This window comes from Entelurus aequoreus, linkage group LG13, assembly GCF_033978785.1.
Source record: "Entelurus aequoreus isolate RoL-2023_Sb linkage group LG13, RoL_Eaeq_v1.1, whole genome shotgun sequence".
NCBI classification, from domain to species: Eukaryota; Metazoa; Chordata; class Actinopteri; order Syngnathiformes; family Syngnathidae; genus Entelurus; species Entelurus aequoreus.
In genome coordinates, this window is record NC_084743.1 from 54422305 (window position 1) to 54444457 (window position 22153).

At 37.2% G+C, this 22153-nt stretch overlaps 1 protein-coding gene across 2 annotated transcripts in view; it reads right to left on the reverse strand.

Annotated features, from left to right (window-relative positions):
• lsamp (limbic system associated membrane protein) overlaps window positions 1-22153 on the reverse strand; it is a 471983-nt gene that overhangs the window by 105974 nt on the left and 343856 nt on the right. For both annotated transcript variants that reach the window (XM_062068053.1, XM_062068049.1), the window contains exon 4: window positions 3824-3949. In XM_062068053.1, the coding sequence (XP_061924037.1) occupies window positions 3824-3949 (126 nt within the window). The remainder of the gene's footprint in view (window positions 1-3823; window positions 3950-22153) is intronic.

The window sequence follows — 22153 nt, forward strand, 5'->3', positions numbered from 1 at the left end:
TTTTCTACCAGCAGACAGCGTTTAAGATTGAGTGTTTCACTGCTAAATTAATAATATATTTAAATTGGATATGGATTTTAAATATGTATCTAAAATAGGTGGTTAATTGGTTAGGTATTTATGTATTTGCATATTGGGTTTTCTGCTGCATTTATCTATTGTGTTTCTGGTGTTAAATGTATTTTATATGTATCTTGGTGCATTTATGTTGAGACAATTTATTTAAAATCTGAATGAACTTAAAGGGAAAATATTAATCCATTTTCTTGCACTTGTTTAATTAAGTGTTTGATAGCCTGATTAATAATTGTAAATTATGGGATTGATAATTGATTGATTTTTTACAGCATGTTAATCTTGTGGTGTTTTGTCCTTAAAGGTTTTTCACCTACTAAAGAAGCTAAAGGCTACTAAAGACAGCTAATGACAGCTAAAGAAACTAAAGTCTACTAAAGTCTACTAACACTGCTAAAGACTGCTAAAAAAGACTAAAGAAGAAAAAAGAAGCTGTTTCTTCGTTGGAAAAACTTGCAAACTAAAGGAAAATAAAAGGAAAAAAGTAACTACTGTCTGGTCTTTTGAGTGAAATCCAGAAGCTACATTCAGCATTGGTACATCCCTTCAAGTGTGGGATAAGCACAGTGAAAAAAGCAAAACACTTGACAAGCACTTACCAGTGAGCTGCCTCTATTTTTTAAATGTTATTTATTTACTAGCAAGCTGGTCTCGCTTTGCTCGACATTTTTAATTCTAAGAGAGACAAAACTCAAAAAAAATTTAAAAATCCAAGAAAATATTTTAAAGACTTGGTCTTCACTAACTGACAAAGAAACAGATAACAGATTTGGTGTCCAGTTCAAAGTGTGACATGATTTATTTAAAAATTTGGGAGTTGACTTTTGTATTTTACATGAGTTATTATTTGTACAAACATGGTGCAAAGTAATTCATGATTTGTTCAAAAATGTTAGTGGCTAGCTAGTTAAAATGGGATATTGTGATTTCACAAGACTGTCTTAAAAGTGATCATTTGAAAATGTTCAATTTGAAAAATGTGCACTTAGAGAAAATATAAAAATAAAGTGTTGCATATTGATATTTATCTGTTTCTATATACAGTATATTTATTGTGAGAAATCATTAAGATGATCAGTGTTTCCACAAAGATAAATATAATTAATTATCAATAATAACATAGAGTTAAAGGTAAATTGAGCAAATTGGCTATTTCTGGCAATTTATTTGTGTATCAAACTGGTAGCCCTTCGCATTAATCAGTACCCAAGAAGTAGCTCTTAGTTTCGAAAAGGTTGGTGACCCCTGATGTAGACAAATGTTCTGAGTCTGTCTGCATAAATCCAAATTTTTTTTTTAATTAAATTATTGCATATTGTTCTAATGTGTGGCACCTTGAGACAATAATATATTGATTGACCGTCTAGAAGTAACATGTCTTCCATTCACTTGTTACTTTTGCAGTTTACTGCATTTTTATGTATAAAATCAAAAAATTGCAAATCGAATCGCAGTTTCGGAGATAAATCTCGCAATTAGGTTTTTTCTCAAAATCGTGCAGCCCTAGTATATATGTATGAATAATTATGTGTATGTGCGTATGTAGAATATATTTGTCTCCCAGTATGTGTGTAAGTACAGTGCCAGCCACCCAGAGAGCCCAACCCAAAACAGCAGGTGTGGTACCCAGGGAACAAGGGACAGAACAGCCAGAACCGGGCCCACTGTGCCGTAGACAGACCCGCCCGGCAGAGGACAAGGCACGGGAGAAGCAGGACACAACCAGCTCCCAAGCCAGCAAGAAACCATACCCCACGCGGGCAGAAAGACGGAACACAGAGTAAACATTTTTTTCTTACCTGCACTTCGCCCGCTGTCTCTGCATCCTGGGATCACACCAACAACGATCGACACAGACCGTAACAAAAAGGACTATACTACTTTAAAAATCTTTTGTTTTTTGCCCTCAAAATCTTTCTGTGTGCAGAGAATTATTCCCTGAGTTTGTAAACATTGACCAAAAAAAAAAAGATTTTGGGAAAAGAAAAATATCAACCGAATCACTCTTGTATGATACACCTTTGGTATCGACACCATCAATTAATGGACCGGTTCCTTTGTGTTGTGTAGTAGCTGCGACAATGCTGACACACTATCTGCCAATCAACATCTAACTGTCATCAAATAAACACTCAAGTGTGGCCTTTTCCTGTATTTTAGTCAAGTCATTTACAAAAGGTAAACATGGTAAACTATAAGCTAAAATGAGCTGGCAGCTACACAACAGCTAAGCACACAATAGCACACAAACTAGACCTATGTAATTTGTGTCTTTATTTGAACAATATTGCAGTCTTAAAACAGCACTTTAAAAAAAAGCAAATATCAAATAAGTTGCATATTACTTACAGATACAAAGTCTCCAAAGCAGAAATGTGTTACAAAATATCCAGTAACAAACGTATCCGCACCATTCAACTCTCTGCGTCATGACCTGATTTATAGAATTATTGCGACCACAAGGTGTGGCCGTAAAGAAATTATCACTCCATTTCAAAAGCATAAGTCTGTTGTAAGTTCATTCCTACTATTTTTCTCTTCACTTGATCAAGCCTTTTCTAAAATTCAACACTAATTAATACATAAAAACAAAATTAAAACAAGTGTGTACTATGATTCGTGCTGATATTGTATCGGATTTAATATCGATGTCAGCCATTATTCAAGACTCTGATATCGATATTGGGAAAATGTTGTATCTAAATATCGTTAGTTGTTATATTATCCTCTCTCTAGATTGTTATTAATCTACATGTCAACTTCCTGTTAAGAACTGCTTACTTTCTGCCCTATCTACACTTATTTAAGTTTACTTAGCACTTGTTCCAATGTGTTGTTTCAAGCCAGCTTAGCGGTTAGCTTTTGACTATTAGCATGCCTGTTCCCGGCTTGCTTAATATGTGTAACATGTTTTGCCTCATCCTCCAGTGATAACACTATTTGATAATGATACTTAAGATATTAGGAAAAGGAAGAAGAGATTGCTATTCGCTTAGGGGAGTGGCTCGGCACTGTATGGAGACACATACTGTAATTATTGCTATGTATTATTGCTAGCCACTTGTCAGCCGGGGTACTAAAAATAAATAGTGTCAGCAGGAGGGGATCGGCATTTGTGATCGGCATTAAAAGGCATTAAATGGCAATGGGGACCAAATACTTGTTCACGAAAATCGGCCGATACTGATTGGTGGTTGATCGATCGGTGCATCCCCATAAATTAGAAAAAAAATCATGAGTTTGACAAATGGTTTGCCCAGAAAATTATGTAAAGCAGTGGTCCCCAACCTTTTTGTAGCTGCGGACCGGTCAACGCTTGAAAATTTGTCCCACGGACCAGGCTGCACAAAAAAAATAAATAAATAAAAAATAAAATAAAATAAAAAAAAGGTCCATAAAGAAATATGTGCTTACGGACTGTATCCCTGCAGACTGTATTGATATATATTGATATATAATGTATATATTGTGTTTTTTATGTTGATTTAATAATAAAAAAAATAATAATAATTTCTTGTGCGGCCCGGTACCAATCGGTCCGTGGACCGGTACCGGGCCGCAGCCCGGTGGTTGGGGACCACTGATGTAAAGCACAAGATATTTATATAACTAATTATAACAAATAATAGTCATTTATCTATACAATGACTCAGTCCAGTGATCTCAGGTGATCCAAGTATATGTTATAGTTTTGTACACACTCCAGGATGACACATTGAATAATGAGTGCTGAATGGATGGTTTTTACCTGAGGGGTTGAGCAGCCGCCAGGTGATTAGAGGGTCCGGCCTGCCGCTGGCCAAGCAGCTGAGTGTGACATTGCTGCCCTCATTTACCGTCATGTCTTCTGACATCTTGTAGATGTTGGCTGGAACTGCAGACAAATAAAAAAAAAAAAAAAGATGTTTATGTAAATGCAGAGTTGCATATAACAAAGCATTCGAAAAATGTGCCCTTCGACACCCCTTGTTTTTTTTTTTTCCACCCAGGCTTTTTCATTACAAATAGTGCTGCTTAATGGCGCCAGCTGTTTTAAGCGCATAACATCTAGGAATGCTTGTCTATAAACAATGATGGAATACAAGAAACAAATTGACCTTGAGTGTCTTTGTCGAAGGAAGACTGCTGTGGATTTTTTTTCCCCTTCCACTTTCGAAGCTCTTTGAGCTACTTTTCACCACATACAGTGCATCTGGGAAATATTCACAGCACTTCACATGTTCTACATTTTGTTATTTGTTATGTTTTCTTACAGCCTTATTAAAAAATGGAATACATTCATGTGTGTCCTCAAAATTCTACACACAATACCCCATAATGACAATATGAACAGGTTTTTAAAAACTTTTTTTTTTCAAATGTATTAAAAATCACATAAGTATTCACAGCCTTTGCTCAATAATTTGTTGATGCACTTTTGGCAGCAATTACAGCCTCAAGTCTTTTTGAATATGATGCCACAAGCATGGCACACCTATCTTTGGGCAGTTTCACCCATTCCTCTTTGCAGCACCTCTCAACCTCCATTAAGTTGGATGGGAAACGTTGGTTTTCATCCGGAATGTCTCTGTACATTGCTGCATTCATCTTAGTCCAGTCAGGGAGGTGACCAAGAACCCCATGGTCACTCTGTCAGAGCTAAAGCATTCCTCCAGAAGGACAACCATCTTTGCAGCAATCCACCAATCAGGCCTGTATGGTATAGTGGCCAGACAGAAACCATTTTTTAGCAAAAAGTTGCCAAAATGCACCTGAAAGACACTCAGACCATGAGAAACAAAATTATCTGGTCTGATAAGACAAAGATTAAACCCTTTGGTGTGAATGCCAGGCATCATATTTGGAGGAAATTACCAGGCCAAAACCATCCCAACAGTGAAACGTAGTGGCAGCATGGGTGTTTTTCAGTGACAGGAACTCGGACACAAGTCAGGATAGAAGGAAAGATGAATGCAGCAATGCACAGAGACATCCTGGATGAAAACCAACGCTTCCCATCCAATTTGATGGAGATTGAGAGGTGCCACCAAGAAGAACGAGCGAAAATGCCCAAAGATAGCTGTGCCAAGAATGTGGCATCGTATTCAAAAATACTTGAGGTTGCAATTGCTGCCAAAGGTGCATCAACAAAGTATTAGCAGTCTTCAGGCCAGGGTCTTCTAAAGATCTCGAAAACTCGTTTTAAAACCAGTGGAGACCTGGCATTCCAGGTCTCCCAGACTCTGGAACAATTTGCACCAGGCCCCTCGTGATCTTGACTGTGTTGAAACTTTTAAGAAACATTTGAAAACTTCTCTTTTTAGTAACGCTTTTAGTTAATGCACCTTTTAACTATCATTTTTAATCCACTTTGTATCCTTTTTATGATGGTGCCCCTGTTGTTTTAAATTGAATTGTTGTTTTACTTAACCTATGTTTTGTACAGCGCTTTGTGATTTTATCTGTGAAAAGCGCTTTATAAATAAAATGTACTTACTTACTATTAAGCTAATGCTGTGAATACTTATGTACTTGTGATTTTTTTAGTTTTAATACATTTGCTATGTTTAAAAAAAAAACAAAAAACTTTTTCACATGTCAATAATGGGTTTTTGTCTGTTGAATTTTGAGGACAAAAATGATTTTTTTCCCCCATTTTGGAATAACGCTGTAACACAACAAAAATGTGGAAGAAGTAAAGCGCTGTGAATACTTTCCAGATGCACTGTATCGGGTAATTCAACTTTCTGAGGACCTGAAAATATTGTTTTTCTCTTTTATGGCCAACCGGCATGCAGTGCAATATATACATCATATTTGGCATTCACTGTTCAAAACAAATGTAAAGGTGATGTGAGTATAAAACATTGTGTTAAAAATTAACCTATCATTATGCCAGCTGGGCATTTGATCTTCCTGCCAACCGTCTGTTATGCGTAAGAAAGTGCAGTCGGTTTCTTAGTGCGTCAGCAGGCAAGATGCAATATATGAGCCGGGATATAGAGGACATACATCACAGTTTTTTACAAGCCGTGGGGGGACTGGCAGGGAAATATATTTCATGTATGCGCATATTACTTCGAAATTGCAAAGAATGATCTATCACTTTGGATTTTGATGAATAGGAAAACATAAATAAAAGGCCTGAAATGAAGAATTTTTTTTTTTCCAACTGTGACAAAGTGAATTTTGCTCCCTGCTTATAGGACACCATTTGCACCATTTATACCATTCGATCTGTGGTTTGCAAGTGAACTGAAACTGACATTAATCACGTTGGGCCCCATTCAGCAATAAGTTCTTAACTTTTCGTCTTATTTTTCTTCCTAAGTGATTTCCTTTTATTTTTGTATTTTTAAAAAAAAATTTCTAAGTGATTTCCTAAGAGGAGTCGATTCAAATTCATGACGTGTTCTTAAATGGCCAAATTGTTCCCACCTGCTGTTCTTAAGTTGCTGAATGCCAAATGGCAAATTTAACATTAGAAAATAGAAGTAAGGGAACTTGTCACACTTAAGAACAAATAGGCCACCCTAAGAGCGCTCTGGAGGACTCGTAGATTTTGTTCTTACCTACGAACACATCCCAGCTAAGAAAACATTGGTGAATACAAAAATCTATAAAGTGGGCCTAAGAACAACATTTGTTCTTAAGAACGGTTGCCGAATGGGGCCCACTGATTTTTGCCAGCGAATATTTGATCCTTCAAGACTGTCTTGGACTTCTGTTAATTGTTTTGATTGCCAATCAGGATGCTTCTTATGCCAGCCCTGTCCTCTGAACAAGGCTAGATAATTTTACTTTGTTCCTCTTCATGCTTAGCGCAGCGCCACATCATGCTGTACCCAGTGTTCCTCGTTCCTCACGCTGCTCTATTATTATAATTTTGTTGCCTATAAATCCTGTTGGATTTTTTTTGTCAGTTTTTGACACACCCGTGTACCTCTGCTTCATCCACACTGGTGCTACCTTATTTTTCATTATTTAAATATTCTTTTGCCGGCATGTCGCCTGTCGTCTCTGCATCCTGGGGTCGTGCCAACAACAGCTAGCTCACCCCGTAACACGTAATAAGTGTCCCTAATTGAACTATATTGCGGTCTAAAACACAATATTTGTAAATATAAACAAATGCCAAATTATGATTGCAGATTTCTTACAGACACACAGTCACCAAAGCAGAAGCGTATTGGAAAATATCCAGAAACAAACGTGTCCGCATCATTCAACTTACTGCTTCGTGAGCTTAACCTAATAAATTATTGTGGCCATTAGGTTCCACCAAAAAAAACAATGACCACATTACTTCGACTTAATGAAAGCATAAAATGGTTATTAATAAATAGGTTGGTGATTTTTATACCTACCATTGTTCTCTATATGATTTGTTTGGATGGGAATCCTACAACAACTTATGGTAAAAAAAAAAATTCCGATTCAAAATCAATTCAACACGATTATCGCAATACATTATTTGGTATAAAAATTTTAACAAAACCTTTCAAAACAGGGTACAGGTTTCAAACTCTCCTCTTGGCGGCTTTTGTCTGACTATACGTGGAGAGATGGTATAAAAAATTCAAATTTTTTCAGCACCTCTAATGATTTGCACTAATATCATTTTAGATCAATATTGGTATCGGCTAATATTCAAGGTTTAAATATTGGTATTGTATCAGAAGTGAAAAAGTTGTATCAGAGACAACGAGGGCCGCATTAACCCCTCCCCCACCATGATTTTACTCAACTGAACAGCAACAATGCAAACATATCATCCATTTAAAAAAATTTTTGTTCATGATCCTTCACAATGGGCGCATGCGCCTTAGCTCATGAGTCGGCACGCTCGCCTCTCACACCGGCGACCTGGGATCACTCCCCACTCAGAGCAGTATGAAAAAAAAACCCATAGGTGATAGAGAGAGCACACAATCGCTACACAAAGCCCCAAGCTGTCTGTGATTGACAGCTATGAACACCAATCATTGCAATCCGCCGTCAAAATCAGGGGCCCCTGATTAGGTAGGGGCCACTCGGCTTCAGCTCACCTAAGCACGTGCAATAAGGTAGCACTGGAGACAACCCAAGCTGAACTGCTGCCAGAAAATGACATTCTAATGAAAAAGTAATGTAACATATTTGATACATCAGGCGTTTATTGCAAAATATAAAACCTATACTGTTGTATTTTTAGCTACATTGACAAAAGGTGTCAAAAATACAATGTGCGCTGTATGTTTAGGCACTATATGTATATAGTGTATATATCTCGGCACTAGTGTGCCGTGAGATACAGTCTGGTGTGCCGTGGGAGATTATTTAATTTCACCTATTTGGGTAAAAAATATTTTTTGCAAACCAGTAATTATAGTCTGCAAATGATGTGTTGTTGTTGAGTGTCTGTGCTGTCTAGAGCTGGGCAGAGTAACCGTGTAATACTCTTCCATATCAGTAGGTGGCAGCCGGTAGCTAATTGCTTTGTAGATGTGGGAAAAGGCGGGAGGCAGCGTGTAGGTAAAAAGGTATCTAATGCTTAAACCAAAAATAAACAAAAGGTGAGTGCCCCTAAGAAAAGGCATTGAAGCTTAGGGAAGGCTATGCAGAACGAAACTAAAACTGAACTGGCTACAAAGTCAACAAAAACAGAATGCTGGACGACCGCAAAGACTTACTGTGGAGCAAAGACGGCGTCCACAAAGTACATCCGAACATGACGTGACAATCAACAATGTCCCCACAAAGAAGAATAAAAACAACTGAAATATCCTTGATTGCTAAAACAAAGTAGATGCGGGAAATATCGCTCAAAGGAAGACATGAAACTTCCACAGGAAAATACCAAAAAAAGAGAAAAAGCCACCAAAATAGGAGCGCAAGACAAGAACTAAAACACTACACACAGGAAAACAGCAAACAACTCAAAATAAGTCACGGTGTGATGTGACAGATGGTGACAGTACACCTACTTTGAGACAAGAGCTATAGTGATGCATAGTTGGTTATAATTTAAAGTCATATCCAACAATTGCGACAACGACTTTTTACTGTCAACTGAGTTTCGTTTTTTAATGTTTTCTGCTGGTGGTGTGCCTCTGGATTTTTTCCAACGCATAAAATGTGCCTTGGCTCAAAAAAGGTTGAAAAACACTGTATTAGACTACAGTCAATAATCAATAGTCAATATACCAGTGGTGCAGCTTTTTAAACATCACAAATGCTTTTCTTTTTGAGGAAGTTACATTATGTGTTTTATTATTTGTTTTCATTGCTTCTATTTTACAAATTTTTTTAATACACAAACAAGGTTATTAGTTTTTGTTTTGTTTTAGCACTTTGCCTCTCCTTTCTTTTAGTCATTTTAATTTTTGTCACAGCTGAATGAGCAGCACAGTTACAGTATAAATACACATTTATGAATGCATTAGTCATATTTGTTGTTCGTAAGCACATGCCTGGATAAAAGTCGATGGAGAAATTAGAGCCATTTGATATGTGTACGCTTTATTATCCGACTAGTCGATTAATCGTTAAGATAGTCGATGACAAATCGACTATCAAAAATATCGTTAGTTGCAACCCTAATAGCTAACGTAGAGCTTACTTTTGTTTTTATTGCTTACTCCGCTCCTGTGATGCAACGACATTGCTTCTCAAGATAACATATTTTAATTGGAATAATATTGCAGTAGGCCTGGCTAATTAGTAGTTTTAGCATTGTTATGCAGTAGATGACTGATGTGAATGTAAACGAGTAGCTCAATGATTGTGTATTCATTAAACAGTACACTGCGAAACTTCAAGACCAATGTTGACGACAGCACAAATCAGAAACTAGTAAACACATCTGGGGAAAAAGAACAGCGCTGTTGTTGAATTATGTTGCAGTGTTTCTTTTTCCACATTCATTATTTCCCCGGTTATGTTTGCAATGTGTTTCTCTCCAAGAGTGCATGTGGAACCAGCATTACACTTACCTCCTGCTGCTCACCCTAGATTTTCCAACCCTGCAGCATAAAAACGGTGCCTTTTCATTTTTCACAGAATCGCCTCAGTCCAGCACTGAAGTATAACGTCAAGGCCAATAAAATGTTAATGGTCTAAAACCCAATGTTTGTCTAAAATGACATTCATCCTGTCTTTTACCTGAGTTTAGGTACAGCGTCTCAGGCCATGTCGGCTACGGCCTAATCATCCTGGTTCCCTGTCAGTCTGCCCAGTCTTATTAGTTTATTGTCCACTCTTTTTCAGCAGTGCAAGTCTACATATTCTGCCTTTCTCAGTGGCACTTTGTAATATTAACCTATTGGCTTCCACACTTACCAGAAAATTACTCTACCCTCTCATACTGTCTATTTAATTTCTCTTTGATTTTTAGGCTCAGCTTTCTTATTTACCATTGAACAACGATCTGATAATGATAACTGTGCTGTTGTTATATCTTGTTTTCTTACATTTTCGAGTCTCATTTGCAAGTATGCATTCACTTCAGTTTGTCCTATTGTGTTGTCAGGAAGTAGTCTATTGCAGTGTTTTGTGCCTTTGTAGTGTGTCGGGAGATACAGTCTGATGTGCCGTGGGAGATTATCTAATTTCACCTATTTGGGTTAAAAATATTTTTTGCAAACCTGTAATTATAGTCTGCAAATGATGTGTTGTTGTTGCCTGTCGGTGCTGTCTAGAGCTCGGCAGAGTAACCGTGTAATACTCTTCCATATCAGTAGGTGGCAGCCGGTGGCTAATTGCTTTGTAGATGTGGGATACAGCGGGAGGCAGCGTGCAGGTAAAAAGGTGTCTAATGCTTAAACCAAAAACATACAAAAGGTGAGTGCCGCTAAGAAAAGGCATTGAAGCTTAGGGAAGGCTATGCAAAACGAAACTAAAACTGAACTGGCTACAAAGTAAACAAAAACAGAATGCTGGACGACAGCAAAAACTTACTGTGGAGCAATGACGGCGTCCAAAATGTACATCCAAACATGACGTGACAATCAACAATGTCCCCACAAAGAAGGATAAAAACAACTAAAATATTCTTGATGGCTAAAACAAAGTAGATGCGGGAAATATCGCTCAAAGGAAGACATGAAACTGCTACAGGGAAACACCAAAAAAAGAGAAAAAGCCACCAATTAGGAGCGCAAGAAAAGAACTAAAACACTACACACAGGAAACCAGCAAAAAACTCAAAAGAAGTCACGGCGTGATGTGACAGGTCGTAACAGTACACCTACTTTGAGACAAGAGCTATAGTGATGCATGGTTGGTTATGGTTTAAAGTCATATCCAACAATTGCGACAACAACTTTTTACTGTCTACTAAATTTCGTTTTTTAATGTTTTCTGCCTTGGCTCAAAAAAGGTTGAAAAAACACTGGTCTATTGGCATCAAACTTTAATGTGCCAGTCTTGACTTTTGTTGATCCCTAAAAAGTGTTTATACTGTGAGCATTGCACTTATAACACACACGCTGTTTGATTGTGCATCTTTAGTTGTATTTTTAATTACCAAATTTAGAGGTGCTGAAAACGCCATGCAAAATTGCTAATGCTAATCAGTAGCATTTATATGGCTTATCTAATGTAACGGGGGGGGGGGGGGGGGGGGGGGGTAGTCCCCTCCAAGGTTTCTCATTGTAGCCCATTGGGTTGAGTTTTTCCTTGCTCTGATGTGGGATCTGAGCCGAGGATGTCGTTGTGGCTTGTGCAGCCCTTTGAGACACTCGTGATTTATGGCTGTATAAATAAACTTTGATTGATTGATTGATGATATATATTAATGCATTTTGAAAAGTGGAGCCTTACTTTTGAGCACTTTCTGTCAGGCATGTTTGCTTTGTTGGCGTGGAAAATGGGCAACATTGAGCAGTCCCAGCAGGCACAACACATTGATACAACGTTGATTATACATACGTGTCCTTTAAAACTGACTTTGAAAGAACGTTGCAAAATAGATGAATTTGTAAATTGAGACAACGTTGGTGTCTGACGTTGGATCCACGTTGTTGTTTGGGAAATTACCACAATCCAATGGTCAAATCAACGTCAGAACCTGACAATGAATAAACGTTGTCAAAAAAGCATGTTGTTTCAACGTTGTATTTGTGTTGTAGAATATTGGTTGTGAAATGACCAAAATTCAATGGTCAAATCAACGTCAGAACCCAACATTGACAAAATGTCGACAAAAAGCATGTTGTTTCAACGTTGTGATTGAGTTGCTCAACGTCAGGACCTAATTCAACAAGTTCTCAACGTTGTTTTTATGTCTTGTGCCTGCTGGGGTTCTTCTTAAATTGTGTGGCCCACCCACCCAGAGGAAAATGCTTTATCAGTATCATGCTTCAAACCCCGCTTTGAAAATGTGTGCACTACAAAACATGCTCAATGTGATGAAAAAACACACAAAAAAAACCCAGCACATATTGTTTTATTAATTTTTGTTCTGCAGGTTACAGTGTTTTATATATTGTCCTCTTGCGTCATTGTTGCTGATCAATATAAATTATATATTGAGATTATTTATTTAATTTTTTAGTATCAAATGTTTAAAGTCGGTCAAAACATTGTTAAAGTTTATATAAGGATAACAATTGTTTTGTGATTTTTCAGGCAAATTGATGCACTTTAAATGTTTTATGTTATGGACTAAAAAACAATGCTAATAAAGTTATTCTTTGTTGTAAGTTGATCTATTTTTGTTTATTTTTCTTTTTTTGTTTTATTTAATGTTCAAAAGAATATAATGTTATGCAGAGGTGTATTTACAACAGGGGGTGTCAAACTCATTTTAGATCGGGGGCCACATGGAGAAAAATCTACTCCCGAGTGGGCCGGACTGGTAAAATCACGGCACAATAACTTAAAAATAAAGACAACTTCAGATTGTTTTCTTTGTTTAGAAATAGAACAAGCACATTCTGAAATGTAGAAATCATAATGTTGTTTGGTTTATTCACACCCACATGTTCTATCTTTATTTGTCGTTATTTATACTTTCTGAATAAATTATGTGATAATGTTCATCAGTCAACTCATTGGTGTTAATTTTCAATCTATCAAGATAAAAAAAAAACATCACAATCAAATTAAAGGATGTTATTTATGTAGTTTGCTCATTTTCCTTGACTGGTGCACTAACATCATGTGGTTTATTTTCTTTTACATATGTAGCATCATCTACAAAGATACAAATAATTGTTATTGTGACATCTAGTGGACACATTTAGAACAGCAGTTTCTTGTTTTCTTCTTCTCCCTAGGCGGGGCGTAACGGAAATGTATTCAGAAGCCCTGCCCGAGTGGCAGTCCACTAAGAATGCGCTTGAGTCTGTAAACCGACGTGACGTCACACACAACAAAGGTATCGGAATTGGATACCATTTAATTTGACATGAATCGGTAGAGCCGACGAAATTTGGTCAGTCGTTACGTATAAAAGTAGCGAATTGGGTAGACATCCTTAGTGAAATGACCCATATTTTCACATTAATTAGAAGCAACAACGTATCACCTGCTTACTATAACGGGGGAACCTAGAAAAGAGTGTTTGCTTGAACAGACAAAGGGCAAACCAAACAGCTTACATTTCGACTGCCTGAAGAGCCTCACAGCCTACCAAGCAAATTCCCAATTCTCCCAATGGCAAGTCAACCCCTGCAAGGTTGCATTTTGGACACATTTCATTTAACAGGAAATATACTCTTGAGGCTCTGAACAGGTTTTGTCAATTCATTCTATTAGGGCTCTTGAATGCACCTGCTCCATTTAAACTTACTCAGAAGATGTTACTCATTTTTGCTTACCTTTCCATTGTTCTGTCACACACAAATAAACAAAAATTATCCACACATTACCCCTTAATATCAACTGACAATAAGTGGCAATGGGCGAAGAGGGTTTGAAATTAGATGAAGCGATGAGGCAGAGGGGTTTACAGAAGACAAAATACTCCAAATGGATTTTATATGGAAATACAAATGTGTGGTGGTTGTTGACAGGCGGACTGCAATGTGTACGAGGATAATTATTCCTCAGAAGCAGGGAGAAAAATGGATCATATGGGAAACTGGAAAATGCCCATACTCTGATGACCTTGTGGGCTCAACATGCGGATAGACGTGATGATAGGTACTGTATATAAATGATGGGACTGTCTAGATCAGGGGGTGTTCAAAGTGCGGCCTGGCGGCGTCTTCAATTTGACCCGCGTCCAATAAGCAATTTGTGTTTTAATATAATATACAAATAATCAGCGGTCAGATAGCTGCCATTTTGTTTGCCATTATGTTGCCGTCTGGTGGCCAACGAAACTAACTCAAGTCAGTAGCCATTAATTGCAAGTCAAGGTGAACAACCTTCCCTAGTCATGGTGGAGAAAAGAAAATTCAACCAGCACAAAAATGTATCAAACATGATCACACATAACACATCCTGCTCATTGAACTTTGTGGGTGTTTTAAAAAAAATGTCCAATCAGCATGAAAAAAAAAAAAACTAAACCCATTTAAATCCATTACAACAGGGGTGTCAAGATTGTTTTAATTGAGGGCCACATCGCAGTTATGATTGCCCTCAGAGGGCCGCTTTTAACAATGAGTAATATATGAATATACCGTAATTTCCGGACTATAAGCCGCTACTTTTTCCCCCCGTTCTGGTCCCTGCGGCTTATATAAGGGTGCGGCTTATTTACGGCCTGTTCTTCTCCGACACAGACGAAGAGGATTTCGGTGGTTTTAGTACGCAGGAGGAAGACGATGACACAATGATTAAAGACTGACTTTTCATATACCGGTAGGCTGGTTATTTTTATAACGTATAGGTGAGCACTTTGTATTACTTTGCACCATTGTATTATTTGTACTTTGCACGAATGCTGTTCGCCATGTCAAAGATTTGAAAGTTTGATTAAATGATTGAAAGATTTATTGTTAATAAATGGGACGCTTTGCGTTCCCCAAACAGTCATCTCTGTCCCGACAATCCCCTCCGTGGTAGCAGGAACCCCTATATACTAAAGTAATTACACATCAAAACCCTGCGGCTTATAGTCGGGTGCGGCTTATATATGGAGCAATCTGTATTTTCCCCTAAATTTAGCTGGTGCGGCTTATAGTCAGGTGCGGCTTATAGTCCGGAAATTACGGTACATGTATATATTTATAATACATTAACAATATTTTTTTTTACATAAGCTGCAAAAAAAATATTAAAATTTGACTTAAAAAACTGGCAGCTCAGTCACCAGAATTTTACAGTAAAAGCAGTCGTTTTTTTACAGCATATACAAAAATGGAATGGAATGGAGGAACAATACCACTGTTTTTAGCGGTAAAATTCAAGCAACAGAGCTGCCAGTTTAGTTTTTTTAACCGTAAAATATTCTTGTTTTAATGTTGTTGTTTTTTTGTTTTTTTATGTTTTAGTGTCTTACTGTATATGGAAAAAAAACCAGTACCAAAGATGATTTTACGGTAAAAAAAACTAGTCGGCCGAATTTAACCGTAAAAGCTATTGTCAATTTTACAGTCTACAATTTGATTGATAATTTGTTTTGAAATCATAAGTCAAGCCGATATTTAAGTACAGTATTTATCTTTATTTTAACAAAAAATATTTTTGGAATACATGATAATACAATATTTTGATTTTGATAATATTGAATTTTAAAACATATGCAATTGCATGCAGTACATGATTTTTGATGTCAAAAGGGAAAGAACAAATATATTTAGTAAGAAAAGATTAAGCATTTTTTTAAACGCATATTATTTCCAGGTTTTTGCGGGCCAAATAAAATAATGTGGCGGGCCAGATTTGGCGCGCGGGCCTTGAGTTTGACACCTGTGTGTTACAAGGAATGACGGGAAAATGCAAAACACCCTCTCCTCACTTATCCATGTTTGGCACATTTTAGCTGCTTGATATTTCTGATTGATAAAAAAAAACTTTAAGGAGGTCGTCACGGAAGTAAACAAGGTAGGGGTTGAACATTCACATACTCTTAATAACTAAATATAATATTTATTATTACATATCCATTATATAATTATAATAAAATGTAATCTCATATATATATATATATATATATATATATATAATATATATATATATATATATATATATTATATATATATATATATATATATATATATATATATATTATATATATATATATATATATATGGGGACGGCGTGGCGCGGTAGGGAGAGTGGCCGTGCCAGCAACCTGAGGGTTCCTGGTTCGATCACCACCTTCTACCAACTTCGTCACATCCGTTGTGTCCTTGAGCAAGACACATCACCCTTGCTCCTGATGGGTCGTGGTTAGTGCCTTGCATGGCAGCTCCCGCCATCAGTGTGCGAATGTGAATGTGTGTGTGAATGGGTGAATGTGGAAATAGTATCAACGCGCTTTGAGTACCTTGAAGGTAGAAAAGCGCTATACAAGTATAACCCCATTTACCATTTATATATAGTTACTTTGCATACAGTCGGCTTTTAGCTCCCAGCCAATATTTTTTTAAGCCCAATGTAGTGTTGTCCCGATACCAAAATTAGTCCAATACTTTTCGATACTTTTCTCAATAAAGGGGACCACAAAAAATTGCCTTATTGGCTTTATTTTAGCATACAATATTACGGTACTTTAAACATATGTTTCTTGTTGGTACTTTTCAGAGGCGGTATAGTACCGAATATGATTCATTAGTATCGCGGTACTATAGCCGTACAACCCTAGCCCAATGCCGCCCAAACGTCAAAAAGTCTAGTCTAGATATATAAATGATAGGACTGTCAAAATTAATGTGTTAATGCAATCAATATTGATCTAAATGCAATTTTAAAACAATTAACCTTCTGCAGCACAGAATGAGCTAAAAATTCCTGACACGTTGCTGGCAACACATTTCGGCTAGTTTGTCAAGTAGTGTTACTGTTATGTGTCACGACGTGGACTATCTTGCAGCTTGCTGCGAGGATTGTTTTCCCGGAATGTAATCGGACCAGACCAGTCATGGCTTGAAGGTAAATACATGATTTAATTTTCGACTATAAAAAGGGGGTACAAACAAAAAGCGCTCACAGCGGAGGCACAAACTTAACGTGGGAAACAAAAACTAGCACTTCTAGGCCGACTATGGACATGAAACAAAAGTCACTAACTGTGGGCATTAATAAACAAAAACTTACTTGGCAAAGCAGGAATCTATGGCATGAAACGAGCATGAACAGAGCAGATACAGAGTATGAAATGAGCAGCATAAACTACGGTATCAAGAGCTATGGCATAAACAGAGCACAAACAGAGTAGCAAGAGTACTACCAATGTCGCCAGGCCGACTACCTGGCAACTACAGGCTTAAATAATAAAGTCTTGATTAGCGACAGGTGTGATTCAAACAAATGAGACAGGTGAAAACTATGAGTTGCCATGGTGTGACCAAACAATCCAGGGTGCGCAAACAGGAACTAAAAGAGTCCAAAAACCAACAGAAAATATCCAAACAAAACATGACCACAGAACATGACATTATGTAACTGTTGACCTTCTCGATGGGAGCATTTCAATGAAGCACTTTCAATTTAAAAAGCTACATTTATAACTGAAAAAGGGTAGCAGGTGTGATGTGAATAAGTGTTTGTTTCAACATTATGTTTAAGGGCCCTTTTAATGCTGACAGGACAAGCACTTATGTCATTGTTCTGGTCCTAAAACAATGTCAGCGATTTAAAATTCCCCCCAAAATAGACATAGTAGTAATTTTAGGCTTACTTTCTAATGAGTTTCAGCACATTCCACGTCATCCGCGGAACATTGGAACATGTGTTTTGGTAGCATCTTTATCCCAAATCTTGATATTTTCATGCAGAACTTGAAGTCACCATCAAATATGTCTGCCAGATGCATTGTTGCAGGTTGTCGCAACACAACTAAAGAAGGGCTCAGCCTGCATACATTTCCACATGATGGCAATATGAGGAGAGTGTGACCCTCTCCAGTCAAAATGACTCATGCAAAATGAAACGGACTCTGCGCAAGGAGAGTAATTTGCTGCCATTTTTTTTTTTAAATGATTGTGACTTCGAAGAAGAAGAGTTTTGGTTGGAGTTTAGATGGAAAAAAATATTAAAGATTCAAGCAAAATGTGATCCTGAAAATCATAAGAACCCTTGAGGGGAGAGAAACTGAGTCAGAACCTGCGAAAAAAAACGACAGAAAAGGAAGGTGAGGTATTTTGCTTCCTCTTTTACTGATGTTTTCCTCAAGAAGCATCAGGAAACACAGGCTAGGGTGACTATTGAAGAGCAGGGACGTCCTGAAATGGCAATTATTTTATATTTATTTTTAGTTCACATTGGTAGGAATATCATACTTGCCAACCTTGAGACCTCCGATATCGGGAGGGGGGGGGGGCGGCGTGGTCGGGGGGGTGGGGGGGTGGCGTGTTTGGGGCGGGGGCGTGGTTGGGGCGTGGCTAAGGGCGTGGTTAAGAAGAGAGTATATTTACAGCTACACTCAAAAAAAATGATTCAAGCCCTTCTTAGATGTGACACATTTAAGTATTGTTGAATTTATTCAAAAATATCTAGTTTTAAAATATACACATATATATTTAGTCAGTGAAACATAACATTTCTTATAATTGATCCTATGGGATTGATTTGATGTTGATCAACGCAAAATAAATGAGTTCAGAACTTGGAGCCACCTTCTGCGCATGCACATATCATCTTCGCGGGCATTACTCATTAGCATAATGTCTTCTGGCGGGAGTGCACCGCAATCAGCAGGAACCGGGAAGCAGGTTGGAGCTCAGCTCGGTCTTTGGTAAGTATTCTTTTTTTTTTAATATAGCTGTAGTACACTGTAGCTGTAGACCAGGGGTCACCAACGCGGTGCCCGCCGGGCACCAAGTAGCCCGTAAGGACCAGATGAGTAGCCCGCTGGCCTGTTCTAAAAATAGCTCAAATAGCAGCACTTACCAGTGAGCTGCCTCTATTTTTTAAATTTTATTTATTTACTAGCAAGCTGGTCTCGCTTTGCCCGACATTTTTAATTCTAAGAGAGACAAAACTCAAATAGAATTTGAAAATCCAAGAAAATATTTTAAAGACTTGGTCTTCACTTGTTTAAATAAATTCATGAATTGTTTTACTTTGCTTCTTATAACTTTCAGAAAGACAATTTTAGAGAAAAAATACAACCTTAAAAAATGATTTTAGGATTTTTAAACACATATACCTTTTTACCTTTTAAATTCCTTCCTCTTCTTTCCTGACAATTTAAATCAATGTTCAAGTAAATTATTTTTTTAATTGTAAAGAATAATAAATACATTTTAATTTAATTCTTCATTTTAGCTTCTGTTTTTTCGACGAAGAATATTTGTGAAATATTTCTTCAAACTTATTATGATTAAAATTCAAAAAAATTATTCTGGCAAATCTAGAAAATCTGTAGAATCAAATTTAAATCTTATTTCAAAGTCTTTTGAATTTCTTTTAAAATTTTTGTTCTGGAAAATATAGTGAAGTGAAGTGAAGTGAATTACATTTATATATGCGCTTTTTCTCAAGTGACTCAAAGCGCTTTACATAGTGAAACCCAATATCTAAGTTACATTCAAACCAGTGTGGGTGGCACTGGGAGCAGGTGGGTAAAGTGTCTTGCCCAAGGACACAACGGCAGTGACTAGGATGGCGGAAGCGGGGATCGAACCTGCAACCCTCAAGTTGCTGGCACGGCCGCTCTACCAACCGAGCTATACCGCCCCACCATAGAAGAAATAATGATTTGTCTTTGTTAGAAATATAGCTTGGTCCAATTTGTTATATATTCTAACAAAGTGCAGATCGGATTTTAACGTATTTAAAACATGTCATCAAAATTCTAAAATGAATCTTAATCAGGAAAAATTACTAATGATGTTCCATAAATTCTTTTTTTAATTTTTTCAAAAAGATTCGAATTAGCTAGTTTTTCTCTTCTTTTTTTCGGTTGAATTTTGAATTTTAAAGAGTCGAAATTGAAGATAAACTATGTTTCAAATTTTAATTGTCATTTTTTTCGTGTTTTCTCCTCTTTTAAACCGTTCAATTAAGTGTAAATATCATTAATTATTAATAATAACATAGAGTTAAAGGTAAATTGAGCAAATTGGCTATTTCTGGCAATTTATTTAAGTGTGTATCAAACTGGTAGCCCTTCGCATTAATCACTACCCAAGAAGTAGCTCTTGGTTTCAAAATGGTTGGTGACCCCTGCTGTAGACTGTACCGCTAGTGTATTCATGGTATAAAGTTTATACCACATTTCGTGAATTGTTTGTGGGGGTGAACTTTACTTTTAAAGTCCCGACTTTGCATGCTAGCTTGGTAACTTCCACCATGGCCACTAGCTTAATAGTCCACACATGAACAGTCAGAAAACTGCAAGATGATTGTGAGGTGAACCAACTTTCCCTCCCTTATTATATTACATAAATCATGCCGGGAATGAACGTGAGGAGCAGCGTGAGCGGGGAAGATTATTGACAGCGACAGTCGGAGATAAATATCTGCCCGTGTAGTTTGACTTTATTCAATGTGTGTGCTTCCTCTGGGTCCGCTGCGCGTCAGCTCCGGCTGTCCGGAAACTGCCTGTATGTGTGATTGAATATGTATTTATAAGGATTATATAGTGTTTTATATCTCATTCAGAGTATTATCTCGCGCTATCGCGAGTGAATCTCTTTTATTATCGCGAGAATTCGTTTGTCTCGGCACTCCAGCAGACCGGCTGTGCTCGCAGTGATGCGGAGGGAGACCGCAGCCGGTGTTTGAGGACGGTCGAAGGTGCACGGAGCCTTGACGGACAGGAGCAGACACGCAACGCACACGGATCTGGTTGAAGTTCAGGCACCAGATCCGGTTGATGTTGTGCTTGCCCTGTTTTGTTGCCTTTCTCTGCCTCTTAAACCCTCTCTCCTTCAGTAAAGCTGTTAAGCAGTAAATGTAGGTTCTAGGTTACACATGGTCAGTGAATACATGCAGGAAGGTTAATATTGTTCCTGTGTGTTTTGATATTTTAATAAAATGGCAGAATTTGAAATAATTTCATGTGTTTAACTTAATTATTTAAACTTATTTGTTTGTCAAATAATTGGTAGTCTATTCTAAATGTTCAAATGTTATCTTGTTATATTGGTTAAAGCTTTTATTCAATTTCAACTTGTCTGCATTTCTAGGTATTCTGGTACTTGCACTCACAACTTAATATGTTATCATCTTTTGCAGATTGATCATTTTTTTCAAGTTTCATGTGGCAGCCTCCTAATGTTGAGCGCTACCAAGCTCCTTGTGGCAGCCTAGTGATTGTAAGTAATAGGTTATGTGTTTAATGGTGGTACAAGTTGATCTCTATCATTGTCATCCTTTTGATGTGATATATGCTAATTCTCTTTATTCTCTATTTCAGGATTATGAATGTGGCAGTATAATGAATGCAGTTTGGAACTAGCTAGCAGGTATTTGTTGTTGCAGCATTTTAGGCAGACTCATAGGCATTTAAGGGGCAGTTATCACTATCCATGCCCATATACAGATTGCCCATGCAGTTTTAGTACATTGAGTAAGCTACTAAATCATACATACAAAGTTAATGGTAAACGGCAAACTCCCAAAACAGCAGAAGTAGCTACATTCAAGTGTCATGTGTGCACATGCAAAGACCTTACAGCAGAAACAGATTTTCAACACATAAATCAACATCTTAGGCGTAATGAAACGGTTCCATGTATGTTTTTAGGTTGCTCATTTAAAAAAAAATTATGCAGTACATTTAACACACACAAATATAGGAAACAAAACCAACATTCATTGATAGATTTTAAAGCTAATGTCAGACAAATCTGAAGCTGGGCCAATAGAGTCTGTCGATACAGATCATGAATTTGAAACACTTAGTTGTGATGATGCAACATAATTGAACCTGCAAATATCTATTGAACAGGAAATTGCTTGTATTTTATTGAAGTTATAAAATATTGTTCATATTCTAAAGTCAGTTATTGATGAGGTCCTTTCTGAATTTCACTACATATTAAGTACAGCTTCT